The sequence below is a fragment of the Electrona antarctica genome (genome assembly GCF_951216825.1).
Source record: "Electrona antarctica genome assembly, chromosome: 12".
Lineage (NCBI taxonomy): Eukaryota > Metazoa > Chordata > Actinopteri > Myctophiformes > Myctophidae > Electrona > Electrona antarctica.
The window spans coordinates 19,277,250-19,298,119 of NC_136793.1; the positions used below are offsets into that span (position 1 = coordinate 19,277,250).

The 20,870-nt window shown below is 40.3% G+C and overlaps 2 protein-coding genes across 2 annotated transcripts in view; both read right to left on the bottom strand.

Annotated features, from left to right (window-relative positions):
• Positions 1-11,268, bottom strand: part of cspg4ba (chondroitin sulfate proteoglycan 4ba) — a 28,083-nt gene extending 16,815 nt beyond the window's left edge. The window contains exons 1-3 of the mRNA XM_079516535.1: positions 10,976-11,268; positions 6,957-7,120; positions 7-3,579 (exon numbers count right to left, since the gene is read on the bottom strand). Coding sequence (XP_079372661.1) covers positions 7-3,579; positions 6,957-7,120; positions 10,976-11,057 — 3,819 coding nt within the window. The 5' untranslated portion in view covers positions 11,058-11,268. The remainder of the gene's footprint in view (positions 1-6; positions 3,580-6,956; positions 7,121-10,975) is intronic.
• Positions 11,269-13,942: 2,674 nt separating this feature from the next.
• On the bottom strand, positions 13,943-18,931 carry LOC306933793 (uncharacterized protein). The gene is made up of 10 exons (XM_079516117.1): positions 18,700-18,931; positions 18,440-18,522; positions 18,038-18,080; positions 17,749-17,898; positions 17,259-17,379; positions 16,842-17,048; positions 16,413-16,496; positions 15,188-15,329; positions 14,904-15,066; positions 13,943-14,734 (listed from the first exon to the last, which is right to left on the bottom strand). Coding segments are annotated over exons 3-10 (1,104 nt in total). The 5' UTR covers positions 18,040-18,080; positions 18,440-18,522; positions 18,700-18,931; the 3' UTR covers positions 13,943-14,499.
• Positions 18,932-20,870: the final 1,939 nt, after the last annotated feature.

The window sequence follows — 20,870 nt, forward strand, 5'->3', positions numbered from 1 at the left end:
ACTTACCTCCAGTTTAGTTTCATCGATCTTAACTGGTTTCCCCTCCTCTACCAATAGAGTATTGCTGTGCTGCACAATGGGTGGTCTCTGGTGGCTTTCCAAGTAAACCTTCACACTGACTCTTGCAGAAAGGTCAACGCCTTTGGCTGTCACTGTCAAATTGAAGGAGTCTGACAAGTATTTGCTGTCATCATGCTGATAGGAAATCAAACTCTTCTTTAAGTCAGACTGTGAGAATGATTCCACATGTGTGTCTTGGAGATACAGTCCCCCATGCTTTGGGGCTTCATACACTTTGAAGACCACCTCATGATCATCTCTGATGTCCAAGTTTGAAATTACACTGAAGTTACTGGTGGAAAGGTTGAACGATCTGCCCTTCTGAACCAACAAGCCGGTGTTGTTGCCAACTTTCAAGAATGGGTCATGAGCGCTGACATCCAAGAGACTTGAGACGAAATGTTTCCCATCTGAGACAAAGAGCACAAACCTTCCAGTGCTCACGCCATTGTGGACAAACAACACTCGTTTCTCATCCAAGTCCTTCTGGTGAAACTGGAACAGCCGTTGAGAAGTGTCATTAACCAGAACCAGGTCTCCCATCGGGATTCCGCGACGGGTGTAAATTAATTGGCCATCATCAAAATCAGTGTCTGCGTCATGGTAACACAGGTCCTCTCTTGTAAGTAATCTCTGTCCATCTCTTACTACATGGAAAACTTTGTCAATAACACGTACTGGCTTTTGGTCATTGACTAGCTGGATGGATATGTTGAACATTCCTTCTTTGGACCCAATTTCATCCTCAGCTATTGACGTTTTGAACTCTTGACTGGTGGAGGCTATGAACGTGAATTCATCTTGGGTCGATTCACTGTCATCATGAATGTACATGATACGTTCATCTAATATGTCCTTGTTATTGAATGTGAGGATGTTGCTATAACTAGCATTAGAGTTTGATTGACTAATTCGGGCTAGTTTTCCATGTTTCGGACTGCTTATGACAGTGTAAAACATATCCTTTGTACTCAAAGTCTCTGCAAATAATTCATCCTTTGTAATCAACTTACTTTCCCCCTCCAGAATTGAGAGTCCGTTACTTGTCATGAAAGCGCTATTGATGTCAGCTTTTATGGAGATTTGGAAGTCATAGTTTTGTGACTGAACATGTTTGGAAAACATGTTAAATTTGAACTTGTCACTCGTATCTTCATGAGGCCTGTCAACTAGCACATAGTGTATGTGTCGGTCTGTTACATTTCTTTGGCTGAAGGTAGAGTTCTTCGATAATACTTTGGTATCAAGCAGGAGTTTTCCTTTCTTTGGTATAGTGAGAACCCTGAAGAAGAGCTCATCCTCTGAGAGAGATGCCCCTTCAGCTGTGACATGAAGATGCTCGGAGTCCAGTGTCATTTCCCTCTCTTTGTCCATATCTGCCATTACATTCCGCTCTAGGTTGTACTTCACCCACTTCACAGTGATTAGGAAAAACAGTTCAGTGGTTGCTCTGTTAGCCACAGTAACCTTGCACTTAAAGTAATCAGTTGTATTGGATGTCTGGATTTCTTGGAAAGTGCTAATATACCTTAGACGCTCTTTGTCAAGAAGCCTTTGAGAAAATGAGTCAGTGGGCCTCCATTCACCACTTGAGTGAAGCCTCTGAAGTTCTCCATACTGAGGGGGTTCGATTACATCATAACGGACATCTATGACCTGTTTCACTGCATTTGCTTGCACAGCCAATTGCTTTGAACTAATAACAGTATACTCTCCTTGAGTGACCTCAATGCCTGTATTGTTGGAGATCTTATATTCCAAAGCTATGGCCATGACCCGAAGAACCACAGTATTGCTAACCCTTTCCCCATCACTAACCCTTAGCACAATCCTTGAGTTTCTCACACCAGTGTGAACATAGTATACCTTCATTTCCTCTAACTCTGAATAAGAGAACATTGACACTGCAGAGCCAGGGTTTTTTTCAACCTCCAGATATCCTGCATCCGCATTCAAGTTCCCCAACACAGAGAAGATGAGTTTGGTCTGGTTGCTGTCAATGTCTGTGGCCTTCAGAACGTCTGTGGTTAGGTGTTTCCTTGAGTTCTCCATCAGTACAAAGAGATTACCTTCGGGGAGACTCAACTCTGGTGCATCGTTGGTGGGGGTTACAGTAATGTTGAAGCAGTACAATGCATTCCCCTTTAAGTAATCCGGAACTTGCTTCCTACTACTTGAATATATTGAAAACATGAAGGCATCATCTGGGTCTTCCGAGCCTCCATGGATATACATGACCCGGCCATGCCAGAGGTCCAACATGCTGAAGGTGTTCTCTTCCTGATCCTGGTCAACATCAAGTCTAATCTGACCATGCAGTGGCTGTTCATTAATTCTGAACATAATTTGAGACTGCCGAATGCCAAGTTTCTTGAAATCTAAGAGAACCTTGATATGTTTAGACTCAAGGGATGCTCGACCACCTTCTGGGACAACAAGATTCCTAAGATGCACAAAGTTAGACCCATACCTCTTGTCCAAGCCCCTTGCCAGTGTGGAAGTGTAAAGTGCTGGTGTTGGGGTCACTGGATGGAACTGGAATCCCGGAAGAGCGGTTGGACTCATGGTGGTTGATGGCTCTGGATCTTTCTCTGGTTCACAGCCAACTGAGATATCCTTGGTGACTACAGTAGCGGGGAGACCCATCATAACACCATTGACTCTGATGTTCCTTAAACACCCCTTCAGCGACCCTCCTCGCACACGCTTTCCAGACACAGAGAGTAGCCCCATCTTTCTGACCTCTGACCTTGTGCTATCATCAATGCCTCCAATAAAAAGAGGACCTCTAAGCTGAATGCCCTTGGAGCGAGAGCCAATATTTGTTTTCACCATCTCTTCATCCACAGCCAGCTGGAGGCTTTTTGAATTGAAGTACAATTTGACAGTGTGCCATTTCTTATCATTGATGAATGTGAGTGACCGAAGCTCTGTTTTGGTTCCGCCTTTTCCCACCAATGCCACCGGCAAACCTTCCTGGATCTCCACGGCCACAAAATCCCCTTCTCTGGCAGAGTTGTACAGGATAATCCCCTCTTTTGCTGAAGTGTGCACAACACACTCAAACACTCCCTCTTGCTGTGCACTCCAAGGTGGTAGAGAAATATAGGCCCTAGAACTGAAGAAGCTAATGGGGTCCTCCTCATTGGCAAAGAACTGTGGACTACAGCCTAGAGAGACTTCATGGATGTTCTTGAATCCTGTGTAAGGCCTCAAAGATGACAAGATGTCATGATCATTGAAGGTCACTTCATCCATACAGCCACGGAAGCCAGTCAGGTCACTTGGCAGGTAGAGTTTGTCTAGACCACCTGAGCCCCCAACATAGAGACCATCTGCTATGTTGAGATCAAAATGGTGCCCTGGCACCTCCAAACTTGTTTGGGAATTCTTGTCCACAGTTAGAGTGACATTGTATTTCTCATGGTGGACCTCCACAGCATGCCAGGCCAGGTCATTGAGCTGGGTGCTTCTCTCGGATTGCAATAGTTGCTCCCCTGATCCAAGTTCCAATTTCACCTGAGGGTAGAAAGAAAACCAATAGATTACAAATTGCATGTGAATAGGGGTACAATGCAAGGCAACAACTACATGTAATTACAACCTTTTGTATTTTTCATAGGGAAATGGTGTCACTAACTGAAAAATGTCCACTCACTAAAGACTAGAGCAAAGTTTTATACATATTCCTTGCTTTCAAAAAAGTGCAAATGCATTAATAGACTTGACCTTCATATAAAGTCTTGCCACATTTATTAATACAACAGAAAAACATGCAGTCCTCTTCCTGATCGAGTAACAGCCCTGAGCTCACAACACTGTTCATCTGTCATACATCGCAATGTAGCCAGTCACCTGTGTCTATTTAGATATGTGCTTTTGTTTTCCCCACAGTTTTTGCCATGTTTTAATGTTGAGTGATACCATAAATAGAATATATTCTTTTGTTTTTGTACGTATTTTTCAGTTTGCTAATGAGCTGTAATAGTTAGGTGTGCACACCCAGGTGTTTGTCGTTGTTTCTGCATTATTCCGATGATGGTGTATAGTCATGTGATCTAATGAGATGCTGATTACTGGCACTACTTAATGACGTGTCAAACAGTCATCTTCAGTTGACCCTGATGAAGGCCCATGCAGGCCGAAACGCGTTGGTCGTGTTTTTAACCCTTGTTTTTAATATTTAATTAATTAATTAAATAAAGTATTTTTCTACTTCTACTGGACAGAGCTGCCTTGGACCCTCTTTTAAGTTCGCCACCTTATATCTCCTTCCACAGTGACATTGACTCAACAAGAACTCTTGTGCTTTGCTAAAGATTGGTGTTATTGTTATATCAACATGATGTTTTTTTTGCAATACTCAGAACTCAACTTGAAAAATACGAATAATCAAAGCTCTAAACTGCAATAATCCACTAGCCATGCCAATTAATTGTTTGACATAGTATATCGCCGCTGTCAGGCATTAACCTTGTAACTCCATATTTACTTTTTCATAAATTAATACCCTACTTTATACTTACTTATACTTATACTATATGATAATGATAATGTTGTGCAAAAGTAGTGAAAATAACTCATCTACAAGTTGATACATTTTTAATCTTTTTTAAAACTTTCACCTACACTACACATGCTCAAAATACGAACACCAGGTTGGAAGTGGATGAGTCTGTCTGTGGGTTTAAAAATATTTAACCGTTGAAGGTTTCCACCTGACAATGACGATGTGATTATTTGCAAACTCTGAAAAAAGTGGCTATAATCCAGAGTGCTATGCTTACATTCCACTATGTCACCTGATGTTTAGAACAGTGATCTTTGTGTGCGTCTCCCAGCAGGAAGACCGCTATTATGTATCTTTTAGCCTTTAGCTATATTCTTGGAGCATCATGTCACCATCTCTGGGTAATCCGGCATTTAGACGACACGCTTGTCAAGGCTTGCTGTTGTGTCTCGGCATTTCAAGCAAGGCTTTCAGGGCAATAGTGCACACACTCTAACTCACTTGGAATGAGATACAAAGCCTGAGGACAAACTTTAGTGGGGAAGTTTATTTGGTGACCTACAGTATGCCAGTTTATGGTGGGAGGGGGCTGGGCAATTACAAATAGAGTTACAATTTAGGCATTTGGCAGAAGCTCTTCTCCATAGCAACTTAGAAGTGTGAGATCGGAATAAGAAGAGTAAGCATGAACTCTAGCCAATAAACAAGGTAAAAAGTAATTTTAGTAGAATGCAGAGAGAACAATGTAGTGGCTCAAAGAAACTAGGATCCCAGGAATCCAGGTAAACACAATGAACCTAGAATCTGTCTAAAACAACATGCTATCTCAATAACATTCTTTGGTCAAGATAAAACTAACTAAAGTAACAAAAACATGAGAACAAGTGACCAACATCTGCATAGTAAACTAGCATATCGATTAAAGGTGTCAAATAGCGATACAAGGGATTCATCATGCTCACTGAAGTAAAACAATGCAAAGCAAAGGACTAACGGCAAATGTTTCTCCAGTGTGATGCTGAGTGTAACTGAACTAAAAGTATATACATATGTCAAGATGTTCTGAAATGTTTCTACTCAATGTGTCATATGTGCATTACAACATTTGTCCATTTTGTGTGCTTATTTAGCCTGACAAAGCTGCTTGCAGAAGGCTTTCGTAGCAGTCTTGAAGGAACCCTGTCAGAAAAGCTCCTCTGCTATGCCCTAAATAGTGCAGGCATCCTGCTTGGAACATAAACCCTTCCTAAACAAGGTCAGTCTTCCTAGGTGAAGAAATTACAACATAACAGCCTTTGGATCTTAGGCCAGAATTAAGAATCATAAACGGAACCTTCTTTATTTATCGTTGTGAATCTACATACAGTCAAAGGCATAATTCTTATTCTTCTAATTCTTAAGCTGTCTTATAAAGACAGCTTATGTTCATGTTTTTAGTTGTCAATTTATCTAGTTATGGCCATTTAATCATCTAAAACCTATCTACAATGCGAAGCAAAAATACTCTCTGCATTTGGCTCTATATTCTGATAGTATTCTGATAGTAATCATTAGTGTTTATTCAGTTGTTTGTTCAGTAACAGGAGTCTCCCTGTCTCAACAGCTCTTTAATTATAAAAGATATTTTCAGGTCGGGATACCACTGTTATCCAATCAGGAGAGAGAACTCATACAGGATACAGGATAAGCATAAAACGTTTGAGCTGGAACACTGAAAATTTGAAGCTGATAAAATGCACTCTCTCCTGATTGGAAGAAATGTGCAACCCACTTGAAAATATATTGTTAAACACAACCTGTTAAAGATATCAGAATATAGGGGGCACTGTGGTAAGCGTCGGTAAGCGCTGTCGCCTCACAGCTAGGAGTGAATCCTGCCGGGGGACCCTGGGGGCGTGTTCTCTCCTCCGCGTCGTCAGCGCCCATACCCTAGGTGGGGATGGCGAAAAGGCCTTTCTGTATGGAGACTAGTTTGCATGGGTACTCTCACAAAACAAAATGGGGACCCAAAACTCTGGTATCGCTCATGTTCTATGCATGAGGCCCCAGATGTGTTACAGTTGAATGATGATCTGTCTACTTGTCTATTTCCATTTAACTTCTTTTTAAAATGCCCTAGTGTGACAAAACACAGCTGTCCTGGAGTTCAATCACATCAAGTGAGCTGGTCTGTCAGATGGTTCTGTTCTGTTGAGTGACAGCTGAGATACAGATATAGCTTAAGGTGCAATTATCACTGCACGTGTACACCATAGTATGTGCCTTTGGGTATGTAGTATGTATCCGTCTGTATGTGTGGGTACATGCTACCAAACGCACGCACGCACGCACACACGCACGCACGCACGCACACACGTTTGTGTGCCGAGGCTACGGGTGTACCAACCTGCAGGCGACCCGCATGAAGTTCCACCATGAGGTGGTCGGTCTGACCAGCAGCGAGGAACAGCAGGCCATCATCGCTTGAGGTTCGGAAGCGAATGCGGAGCGAGTTACGGTCGGACGCCTCCGTTGCCTTGAGCTGTACGAAGCCATCACCGTAGAAGGAAGCTGGAGAAAGGGGGGTGGGGTGGGATCAGAAAACAGGGGAGAGAGAGATAAGAGAAATGACGTACACATTTGGCATTTACTGTGTTTTGTGGACACATCACAATTAATGTATGCCCCGTCATATGTAAATAGCCGGACTACAAGCTCACAAAGCGGATTGTGATGCACAGAGTGAGATTGTAGATCAAACATTTTCCGCACTCAATACCATCATATGGCGATGTGTGAATCGGACTTAAACCTTCGGTTCATTTCCGTTAAGGATAGGTAGGTGGATAAAAACATTATGAACAAGAAATACAAATAGATTTACAGTTACATAGGCCTACAGAACAAGTCGAACCAAGCAATTCAATTCAATTCAAAGAGCTTTATTGGCATGAGAAAACATTTTTACATTGCCAAAGCAAAAGGCACAATACAACAATACAGTAACACAATCAAAACAAAATGTATGTACATTTGAAAGTCAGTCTTCAACAAATTAATTGTACCAAGATCACTCGATGCAGTGCAGGAATACACACAATATTTAGTCTTTAGGGTGGTTGTGTTCCATTTGATATCCTTCTCCTATCACAGCAGCTCACAAATCTTGCTGCTGTGTTTGCACATTTTTGTACTGTACAGAGTACAGACACATGGTAAGGCGGGTCTATCCCAGAACATTGATGGGATTCATAATCACGCTGCGCTGGGTGAGCAACTCATTGTGGTCTTAATATAGCCATTAGCCAATAGCCAACATGTGACATTTACATCTAGAGGCTGAACTCATTATCAGCCTGGTTGCTCTTTACTACTGAAACAGGCTCCATAATATATTGGTTGAGGCAGGATGCCTATAGTTCTGTGAGGATAGGTCAACATTTTGAAAGCCATACTGTACCACCTCCAGATTTGAAAGGCTGCTCGGCTCGCACACATCTTTATGTGTGCAGATATACCTGTATGCATAACAAATTAATTCATATCAGCCAGAATAGCCACGTTTGTTGGCTATTATGTCCAACTGTATACTGTTTATTTTCTAAAAATGCTTCACCCTTCACATCTTGCTTATAGTTAGATGTATACATGTACTGTAAATAGGCAAACACGTTTGTGTTCACGTTGACTGTAGAAACAAAACACCAGGTTTGAATTTTTAAATGGAGAGGTCCCTGTAATGGCACAATTGGAGCATACAAAGGTAGAGGATGAGAAGGTGACGAGAAGGAGTCAGACACGTTGGGACCTGCCCTGCCCTGACAGGAACCTTCAACCTGAACATGAAAGGCTCTGACATCCTCACATTGTCTGCAGCCGCGTGTTCCAGAAACACTGTGGTGGCTGGACCCAGCTGTTGCTTCTACCGCTAGTCCCTGCCATTTCACATTACCCTGTAATCTGGAATGTGGAGCCTAAAAACCTGGGCACCACCACTCCAATGTTTCTAATGAGATTTAGAGTAACATGCTTTCTTTTCTGAGAGCGACACAATCACTTCTTTCCTTACAAAGGGGCTACATACAGTATTTACTACAAACATTTTAATTAAACCCCCATACCATGTCATTTAAATCTTCAACATCAACTGTATGGTCATCCATCAATACCTGACTGCAGAGTGATCAATACAGGTCAAACTTAAGCTGGCCATTTAGCTAAAGCGATTTTGTTTATGCATAGCAATATTGATAATATCGAAGTGAAATCATAGACTTTTTGGTTGATCAGTATGTACACCATTAGCAACTATCAAAGCAAGCTTATCGCAAATGTTGTTTGCACACTGATATACAAATGTTTGTGGCAACCAGCTGTATTTTGGCATGACACCCACTGCCTTTCATATCAATTGCCGTCTCATGGCTGGCTTCAACCACAGTCTTTCCTGTGTTGTGCATTTGCCTGTGACCGTGTTCTTCGAGAGCAGTTTAAAAATAGCAATCAATCAGGACATGTTGAGGGATTTGCCCTAAGGTAATGTTACGTGTTGGAAAAACTTGTGTGAGACAGATAGAGTTATAAGAATATGGATGATTGTCATTTGTTTTTTCATAAAACAATCAAGAGTGCACCCTACTATACCCAATATACAAATTGGCCGATAATGTCCTATCACAGATATTATATATGTATCGGCATATGTTGTCCGACATGTACTGATGTCATATGAAACCTTTTCTATAGAACATTATGCAGAAAACAATGGTTGAGAACTTGAGAATGAGATAACTTAGAAATTGTCCTATTGTATTTAAAATTGTACATTTCAGTGCACCGATGTCATTTTGGACAATAAAGTTTATGCACGTGCGTCTGTTAGGCAGATTACTCCCGGATTAATCCTTAGTCTCTAATATCAGTATCAGACCAAAGATCCAGAATAGGTCAGGCTCTAAAAATAGTATGCAATGGACTGCACTGTACAGAGTTTAAAAGTCAGCCATCCCACCCATGACCACAATTCCATTATAAAACAAAATACCAGACGCCAGAGGATTAAACAACAACCGATTAAACAATTCTAAGGACTGTGGTTTATTTTTACTTAAGGTTTAAGTGGTACAAGAATATCTCAACTTGTTTCTCAGGTCTGATTAAACAACAACCGATTAAACAATTCTAAGGACTGTGGTTTATTTTTACTTAAGGTTTAAGTGGTACAAGAATATCTCAACTTGTTTCTCAGGTCTGTGACTCCACAATTCTGTGGCAGCAATATACATAAAAGAACACCCTCACCTAAGTATACCCATACACCTGTGACCTGTGTTCTGACACAGAAACAGGGTGGTATTTGAACCTGGGCCCTGCATTTACATGTTGGACGGTACAAAGTAAACAGTGTCTCTGTGATAAAGACCTTGCTAGAGAGATTCCACAAACTCTGTCAAAGAACAAAGCTTGTGACCTTTTAGTAAACTGACAGTTATAGGGTTAATTTGAGGGACAAAATGGGTGGTTGGTACAACAAATGACAGAACCGTTCAAGCCATAGGCAGCCAGACAGGTACATCAAATTAACAGCCATGTACAAACTAATTCTAATACTGCAGTTACTTGGAATGAAAGAACATGCTATAGATGAGACCATATGAAATATTTGTATGTGCTTTCAATTATCCACAACCCCCAGAAACAGCTATATGAAGCGAACAATAAATGCAGCCTAGATCCCAGTATCAAACCCAGGAGACAACTTTATGAATATTTACATACAAGGAAATTACAACATAAGGTTTTATGTCACTTTAAAAATACATCTTATTCACTCAACTCAATTTGTTGAATTAAAAATGTCCTGCTGTTGGCCAGATAGTTTTTACAGTGCACTGAGCATCATAGAATGTTTGCAGATGGCTAGCCGAGTAGATTACATCTAATCTACAGGTCACTATACAGGATAACTGACAAACTTTTTTGCAGTTATCCTGTATAGTGATTTTCAATCATTGAAATGTTACATGCATTTAAAACACATTAAGCTGGTGTTATTTAATAATAAAGATACAGTAATTCAGTAATAATGTAGCGGTAATAACAACTAATCTTTTTAATATAATTATTAAAACAGATGCATTTATTTTAATCAGTAATAAAACAGCCACACAGCCTAACTATTAACTAACCAAAAACCTAAAATAGCATGGTTCTTCTAGCCGCGTATTTGAGTTATACATTGTAGCCGTAGCCTGGGGGGATACAGGGCACTAATACAGTGGTAGAAGGAGCTTATTTAAAGCTGTGCAGACTACTCAAAGAACAGACAAGAAACGTCGTAGCATTATCAATTCTGTACGATGTTTTTGCTATCGGCATAATCGTCACTGGCAGATAACTTTTCAGATAAACAAAAAGTATTCTTACCTGCTAATGCCAGTTCGCTTAGCGACCACCAAAGCAGACCGTACAAAAACAACTTCTTTCTGCTTTTCAAAAGCGATTCCATATTTTACGTGTCAAAATCTGTAGTCTGTAGACTGTAGTCCAGTAGTTACATATTTACAGATGTGTTTGACTTTAGATTCCGGTCATTAATCGTCTATTTATTTCAGGTAGAAGTTGCCCTCCTCCTCTCCTACTTGAGTGTGCTCAGCTATGCACTGCAGAGAGAGAAGGAGACCCACACACACAGCTGCAAATCCATCGTAACTCCGCCTCGTGTGTGTGTGTGCGTTCAAATGTACATATTTTTGTTTTGATTGTATTGCTGTATTGTTGTATTGTGCTTTCTGCTTTGGCAATGTAAACGTATGTTTTCTCATGCCAATAAAGCCCTTTGAATTGAAAATTGAATTGTGTGCGTGTGTGCGTGCGCGCGCGCATGCGTGTGTGTATACATACGTGTGTGCGTGCGTGTGTGTAGCAAGGGCCAATCATTGTGTTGATGGTTTACCTATTTGTTTGTATTTGTAATGAGGGTTTTATCATCATCAAATTCGAACCTTGAAACTTCATACAACATTACCAGTCAATTTCAATTTGTTCATTAAATTGGTCAAGGTCAAGAAGGTCAATTATGAATTAATAAATGTACATCAATAACTTCTGAACTATTCACCAGTAGGATACAGAAGGGTATATCCTAGGTGAATAATAATAATCACACCCGTGTGAACTGAGTGGTGTAAGGTCTTATATAGACTGATCAGCTGTGGTCTGACGTAATGTCTGACGTAATGAAATCACACCCGTTTGAACTGGGTGACCATAGCAACCATGCTCATTTTTTGGTACGAACAGACAGACAGACACGTAAACTAACAAAGCCAGTTGTAGGAGTGGTTTACACCACTCAATAATAATAATAATAATAATAATAATAATAATAATGATAATAAATATAGAGCACCTTTCATGACATGAGTGCAGTGCAAAGTGCGTTACAAAAAGTTCAAGAAAGCTAAAACAACATAAATATAGGCCTACAGAAAATGCTAAAAACATCAAACAACATCAAAATAGTGAAGGCAACAGGGCCAGCGTTGAAGGGACAACGTTTTCAGTGGACCAGTCTATGATGTAAGAACATATTTTTAGTTTTATCCTAAACATATCCAAAATGGTGTATTTTGGCACATTTATTTTTGGCACATTTATTTTGATTATTGGTACCGGTCATTGTATGTAATTTATTTTTTATATATTTCAGTCATAATACATGTAAGTTATATTGGCTATGCAGCACAAATGTTACACGGCGCTCTGCCAATCAGTTAAGCCGATGGGTCAGGGTCATGAGACACACGCACCAAGTTTGAGGCCTCTCTCAGACACTTTTCGAGTTATACCCAGGACAGAGTGACACAGAGACAGCTGTCATTTACATTCCCACCCTGATTTGTTTCCCCAGTTTGTCCCTGTACAAACATAATTGACATGGGATATTAACGATCAGCATCCTTTTTCATAGCCCCCCTGCCTTTTCATACACGCACAGTCACACGCAATGCCAAGACATTGTCACGCACCACACAGACAATGATGGAGCTTGGCAGGGTCATGCCTCCTGGTGGAGTTATGCACTCCACTGAGCATCCCTTTCAAAATTAGTAACTGGAGACAAAACCTTTCTTGCACTCCATGTAGATCACAAGACTTGTATGAAAACTACTCAATGAAATCATTTGAGAAATAGTAGTGAAAAAGCAATTGAAATCACAGCTCCCGTTTCCCTGCATTTGTCTACAGGCCAACTCTGCCCTGTCCAATATATGGAGAACATGTTTGCGTCGCTGCAACAGGCCCTAATGTGAAGAGGTGAGGGGGTAATATCACTGTACTCAATTTATCACAAAATGTAACATGAAAAGCACTAACATAATGCTTTAATTGTCTAGCAAACTTCCAAAAGCCTTAAACTTAATGCAGTGTGACACTTAGATGCTCAAGTATGCATTCGTTAAATACATAACATCACATCACATCATCAATACCTGTCTCAATGCTATTCGTTCCAGGATGTGAAGGTCTATTGTGCTGCAGAATGCACATATCTTACATAGTGTATGCACCTAAAGATTTATATGGCCCATTTTGGTTGAATGAATCCAAAGTCCAAACTGATTTTATTTGAATGGAAAAGAGAATGGCAGATAAATCCTCCAGGTCAGAACAGAACCGCAGTGATGTACCATTGATGTTGCTACATGTAGCTGTAGTGCCAGCGCAAATTAGTTTGATGTAAAACCATAGTATCCTTAGTGTCCTGAGATACAGAGACTCAGAGACAGAGGTAGAGAGCTGCGATTAAGAGATAACAGAGTGAAGTGAGAGAGCAAATGATGTAATGTAAAATGTCTTTGATAGGCCTGGGCCGTGGCTCAGCGGTCCAGGCACCTTGGCTGGTAATCCAGTTTGGCAGTGTGCCACGGGTTCGACTCCCGATCCCGACGGCCTTTACTGCATGTCATCCCCCCATCTCCCCATTTCCTGTCAGCCTACTGTCTGTCCCTCCATAAAAAATATAAAATAAGACCCAACAATCCCTCCATCCCCATCACAGTCCATGTACAGCAGCAGCAGCATTGACTGTAAGCCGCCACTCCCGGACTCCCAGACTAATGTCTCCTGTTCTCAGTGTACAACTACCTCTACCTGCCAATGCTGGGGAATGGACAGATCCCATCTAACCAGCCAGAAACAAGGAGACAGACAAAACCAAGATCTTAACAGTTGTCAAGCATAGTAACCAAATTGAAAGATGTAAAGGCAAATGAAAAGTGATTAGTAAGAATAAAATTACATTTAGAGTGTTTAGATATCATTCCTGTACATAGCCTACAGTACTTAGTATGTTTCACACAGCTAATGAAATGAGACCATACAAGCCAATCAATCCAGAACATTATAGTGGATTTAATATTTGAAACAATAAATAGATACTAAGAACAAGATGTTAGTATAAATCAACATTTTCATTGCATGTAGATAACGTCAAAGTCTCAAAATGCACCTGTAACTGTACCTACAACTTAACTTAATGTAAAAAGACAATAGCTGGTAACATTTTTTGCTAACATCTTGAGTCCAATGTTATACAGTACTTTAAAAAATAACAATCAGTTAGTAATTCATTTAATTTATAAAGGCTTATGATCATGCCCCCTCTTTAAGATTATTTAGAAGTTATTTCAGTTAAATCAACTGATTAATTCAATGAAACAGAAGCAACATTTAGCTCTACTCGCATTCCCGAGGAATTGGACCGGAGAATCTTTAAAACCATGGAATGATCATCATGGAAGTGATGGAACCGGAGTTTAAATCCATAAATATGATTCTGTTTCAGGTAACAGATAAGAGAACTATACAGTACATAATGGAGGCATAATGGAGGCATGAAACCACTAATATTGTGCTGGTGGTTATGTAACACTATGAACAGGATGTCAACATTTCACAATTAGTTTTATATACTCTTGTTTGATAATGCTGTAGATCGAATGGTAGAAGTGCCTTTCTGGCATCATGAGGTCAGTGACCATCTCAGTGTGGTCAACTTTGGGGAGCAGGTACAAAGACACTTTCACAGATAGTGAGATGAGGAGCTCTGAGAACTTCGTTGAAGATTCCACAGGAACAATTATGTCAGTGGTTCCATGGAGCAAGACAAATGGTGGCACTCTGGCAGAATCAGGGACAATAGAAGAACAGATAATTATATTTTGTACGACCAAAAACCATAGTGAGTGAGTGCGAGTGTGAGTGTGCGTGTGTGTGTGTGCGACTGTGCGTGCGTGCGTGCGTGCGTGCGTGCGTGCGTGCGTGCATAGTCGACAGGTAAATCTTTCACCTTTTTAGTTTGTCCTCGCTGAATGTTTTCAATAGATGTGTGGGTGAATAGTAAGGGAAGTTCTCCACTCCGTTCATGGCTTTGTGCATGGTGGAGACATACTCAACAGCTCGCATCTGTTCATGCTCGTAATGGTCCATGATGTCGTACACACCACTCAAACCTATTCAGAAAAGGAAGCATGACAAAGAAATGCAATGAGTCAACTACATTGATGATTGTAACTCTTTGTATCTATAGTATAGATAGACTAGAACGTTTGCGGGGGAAAAGAGCCGGCTTACCAATGATTCCTCTTACTGCCCTTGCAGTCTCCTGCTGCTTGGTTGCCTCTATGAAGAGCTCATCTCTAGCTTCAATAAGAAAAAGGACGGCCAGCGCGGACAGATGTGCACCTGCTGAGTGGCCTATCAGCACTATGTTATTCTGTGGAGAAATTAATGCCACAAAAATGCATCGCAAGACACAATCATAAATGCATATCAAAGTGTTGTGCTGTGTGATGATGCATTTGTTACATTCATTTATCATTTCAATTTGTCATTGGACACTCAGCGATCTGTGCTACAGTATGTGATTGGTCTGGCGTAATAGCTTGCAGTTGGGTCAGATTAGGCACCATTACTTTGGTTACATTAAAGTCTAGACATGAACCATATTGGATTGGATGTTCAACTTTCTTTTCATAATTATGTTATGTGATGTGCAGCTGTATCATTGACTGTAAATGAATGTCACCACCCATGAGAACCTGTGTGCATTGTGGTACAGTATGTGGTACAGTATGTACCACAATGGTAACATAGGTTTTATGTAACACTATGAACAGGATAACTTCTAGCTCTGGTCCATAATGCCGTCGCATTTAGAGCTATGTTACTGTCGACTTCCGGGGCTCGCATAGATGCAGACCAGCCTCTTCTCTGTAGCGAAAATAAAGATAATGTTTTACCTACTCACCAATACAAAGACGGGTTGTGTAATTAGAACGCCTACTTTCCTTAGTGGACGGCTGGACGCACTTTGAGCCCCCCACCACACGTATAAATGCACTTTTTGGCCAGAAAGGGATTTTATTTTATAGCGATTTCGGGTGTGACAGTACAGTACAGTGACAGTACAGTAGAGTACAGTAGAGGGACCCCCACACAGTAACTCTGTCATTTTCCGACCGTTTCGGGCGAAAGATGTGGACCGCCACACAGAGTTGCACCACTTACTTCACACGGGTGTGATTTTTATATTTCTGTTACAGAGGAGAGGCTAGTCTGCATTTCATGCGAGGGCTAGAAGCAAAGAGTGGCAGAGCCTTAATGCAACGGCAGCAAGAGCAGTAAGGCTATGGACCAGAGCCAGATAACTTCCATTTCTGCATCAGAATAGAATGCATATTTTATTGCTGGCGCTTTGTATCAAATGATGTTGTATGTGGTGTATACAACAAATGAAATAATAATAGTAATAGGCCTGCACTTTATTTGTACAATGCTGTACAGAAAAATCACTTACTTTGTCAAGGTTGAACTTTGCTCCATTCTCTCGTGCCCAGACCAGACAATCCGCAATATCTTGGACCATACCTAAAACATTTGACTAGAAATATAAATGAAATGTGAGTTAAAAAACAAAAAAACAAAACTTAGTTAGGTAGTACCTAGTAAAACTGCTAATTTTATCCAATAATGCTGGGTAGATAATTATTAGTGAGAATTATTAGTGAAAGTGGTTACGTCTGTCTCTGTGTCTGTGGGTTTTATAAATATTGAACCAATGAAAAGTATTAACAAGAGCTTGTGACTAAATAATAACTATTTTGAATACATTGAAAGACATGCAAGTTACTTTTTGCTGAAAAGTACGGTACCAGGTTTTCACCGACAGCTACGATATTTAGGCAGGAACAATGAACTGTACTGTATGTTGCTGAGAACATCTTACCTCTGGATAGTGGCAGTAATCAGGACAAATGACCGCTGCACTCAGCTCTTCAGCCATCTGCCTGGCCAACAGACAGTATATGGACCTGTCTCCTGAGCCCCATGCACCTCCATAGATAAACACCACCACGGGCACAGGCCCAGTTCCAGTTCCAGTTCCAGAGTAGTACAAATCCAGGTTGTTGCTTCGACGCCCAAACGTGATGCCCTTTTGAAGAGTTCAAGAAAACAAAATTGTTAGTTTTTACACGGGTGCACTGGGCAATATAGATGGTCTAGGACGGTCCTAGGATGTATTAGTGTTTGTCTTCACTTGGCCAAAGATGCAAACAAAATAAGTCCTGTAGTGTATACATTTGAATACATACAGTATTGTTTGTATACTTAATCTGTTGTAGCGTTACTGCAAGTGACACACCTTTGTATAATGCTTACGGTTTCCAACATCCTTATACCATGACTTCCATTGGAAGTACAACTTGCCATACTGTAGGTATTTCAATGTTTCCAGCACAGCTCTGGTCAAACAATATATTCGCCTGACGGAGAATTCAAACACAAGATTAAGAGGTCATGTAATATATTCATTTGAAAGAGGAACACTGTAAAAACCTGGGATTTATCATTTAATTGTACAAATGTAACAAATTGTCCCATGATGGGTCCATTTGGTTAGGGTAGTTACAAAAGGATAAATTAACACAGGAATTTATTGTGAATGCATGATATTAAAAAGATCTTTACTCTACATCAGAAAGAATGCCTTCATCACCTTTTCTGTAACTAAAATGAACTAATGTACAGTATTGTATACCCTTTGCTACACATGTATTTGTGTGGATCGCCCTTTAGTATTTTATTGCAAAAACAAAAAGAAAGAAAGAAAGCAATGCCTCTAATATAGTTACCTTGGTTTCAGGGCTTCAATGTACTTTTTATAGCCAGGCTTATTGGGCCAACCGTATATCCACTGGGCAACTAGTGAAATGGAATATGGGAGGCCCACCAGTAGTGCACCTGCTGCCATGGGGAGTGAAACGTGACTTTTCAGGCCACTCCTTAAAGAATTTAAAGGAGAAGTCGTAAGCTCAAAATGTTAAAAAGTGTCTAAAGATACAGTCTATGGTCTAAAGTCATAATTATTCTTGAAAGGCAGGAAATAGCCTGTTAAATAATTTCACGAATACATATGCTTACATGTTTTAATTCTGTTGCAGTGCTTTCTCTTTGGGATTTGGTTCTGTAAAACAATAGACAACATGTGAGTCAGTCTGTGATCTTTGTGTACAGTACATGAGGATTGCATGAACAAATTCCATAGAAAATGAGTCTGGTTCACAACTGTGTTAAGGCGAGCGCCCTCTTCTGGGACCCAATGTTATTGCTGTAGTGACTGCACGGTTGCATTGCCCTGGCTAAAACGACTGCTCATGAAGGACAAGCGTCATGCGAACCATTGGGAAGTAGTTACGTTATGTATCTGTGATTCTGTGCTGCTTTGTTGATCTTTTCAGAATCACAATGTTATTAACAATAATTATAAGCTAAGTGATACGAGTTAAATACGTCTTGTTAAGTTGTTTAACAGCTTCCTTTCACCTGTTTTCATGTACGCGTTGGTGGTCGATTCCAATTCCATCAATTATGACAGCATTTTCATCCATCCATTCGTTTCCTGAATCCTGAATAAGGAAGACTGGTCAAGGTAAACAATATAGCATGCAATACGTAAGAGGTTTGTGTTTTTTATTACTATTATTTCAAATTCAAACGATACATTAATACACTGTTGACATTTTGATCATCATGGCTAATGACCCAGGCAGAAAGGATGCGAGAGAAAATGTGTCTTTGCTTACCCAATGCGGATCACTCACTCTACATCTATCACTTGTGTTTAGACGTCTCTAATTTTACAGTCGACCAAGGCAATGCGTTGAAGGCGAATCTTTATTTATTCGACAGGTTGGTTGGATTTTGTTGTCGCCAGATCTGGTGTCGTGCAGTATCCTATCCTACTGTAGTACACTGTACCCGGACTGTACGGCGCATGAGCGGCCGGCGGAAATCAGCCGATCTACAAGCTCACAGCGGATGGCGGACGCGACGCGCGTGAGCTTGTATATCTGCTCTTTGCTTTACACTGTGACCGTTTCCGGTTAGTTAGTGGTACAATGCGCAGTGACGTTTTTCCGGCTGTCAAATCAAGCTTTATTTTATAGAGCACAATCCAGATTGACCAAAGTGCTGTACGTAGTAAAAAATCAAAGCATCAACATTATGCATGTACACCCCCACTGTCCATCAAAGGGAGAGATCATACATAAATTATAATTCCCCTGGCTTTCTCTGTCTGGGACATACAGTATTTTCTGATGCTACCATGTAATTCCACCAGAGGGAGGTAGCATTCTGTGATGGATGCTTTAAAGATGTTCCATGAGTTTCTCTCATTTTTTAACTCTCTCTCTCTCTCTCTCTCTCTCTCTCTCTCTCTCTCTCTCTCTCTCTCTCTCTCTCTCTCTCTCTCTCTCTCTCTATCTATCTTAGGAGACAATCATAATTATATGAACTAAATGTTAAATGAAGATGTTAACATAAAGTCATATTAATGTAATTTCATTTAATCAGAAACTATATTGTAAGACAAAAGGACTAGGTTTTAAGTTGTATAGGTGTCTGCATAGAAAGATCTATGTCTATGCATATAGGCTATTTATTTACGTTTTTCAGTCTTTCTGCAAAAATATGGAATGTAGTAAATAGTAAAGATGCTACACGAACACTAAAATCCTCTAAAATCTATCCATTGGACCATTCAGTTACATTTGTACTCTCAGAGTTAAATGAACAGTGTGGAAAGGCTTGGATTCAACAATAATGCAGCATTGCACATTCATGTAAGGGGGAGCAGCATGTGAGCTCTGGTCAGTTGTACAGTTCTTGTTATGGTTGGCCCCTCAGAGCAAGGTTCCAGCCCTGGGTGGGAGTGTGGTTGTTCACCCATCTGCTGCGATGTGGGGAGTCCCAGGTGCTTTTTCTACAAGCCACAATGGAAACGCTACTTCTCGAGGAGTGCAAAGTCAGGCTTTCTGTTGGCAGTTTGAGCAGTGTCAGCCCGTTTTGGCTAGAGTGGTAAAGGTTCCCTGTGTTTCTCAGAGTGCACCTTTAAGAATGAAACTATCCTTCAGTGAATTAGTGTATGCATAGTGGTATTAAGATAATAACGATTGACGTGTGTAGTTCTGCATTCTAGAAAGAAGTGAAAATGACTGTGGAAAACTCACTTTCCACTGAGACAAAAACAATAAAGAAAAGATCAAAATCCCTTTGCTTTATGAAGTGAATCAAGATGTTTAATATTATTATTATTATTAGTAGTAGTATTAGTTGATTGAAATCTTTCTGCTCAATCATGCTCAAGTTGTTTGAGTGTTAACTCTTCGAGAGTTTTTTTTGTTTGGATTGTTCAGGATTTAGGGACGCCTGCCCTGCCTCATTAATCATGTTGCAGAATAGTTTTCATTACATTACTATTGAGAATCTAGTGAATCTCAATAGTGCTAATAGCACTAAACAAAAGTTATTGCGGTCTTGTTTCCATTTAGGCCCTATGCAATCAATTATTCATAATAAATACAATTTACAGAGTCTTATTTATATAATGTTTTGAACTGAATTTGATTTTGACCTCCTTGACCTTTGTTCTTTTGGAGCTAAAAGTTAATAATCTCTTTGGCACCACCTACTGATCATTGACAATGACCTTCATTTTGATCTTGACCTTTCACTTTTATTATTTAATTTGTCAACTGACACAGACAAGAACAATTATAATACCATGGCAGCCATTGCTGACAAGGTGAAAAATGGCTCAGAGTCAAGTTATTACGGCCACAATGATTTACATTTGCAATGCATCATTACTTAATATATCCCTTCAATATCAAAAGAATTTCGGACTATCCTACTTAGGATTACTCCATTGTAAATGTTCGAGACACTGCAACAAGACAAACCAGAAAGTGAA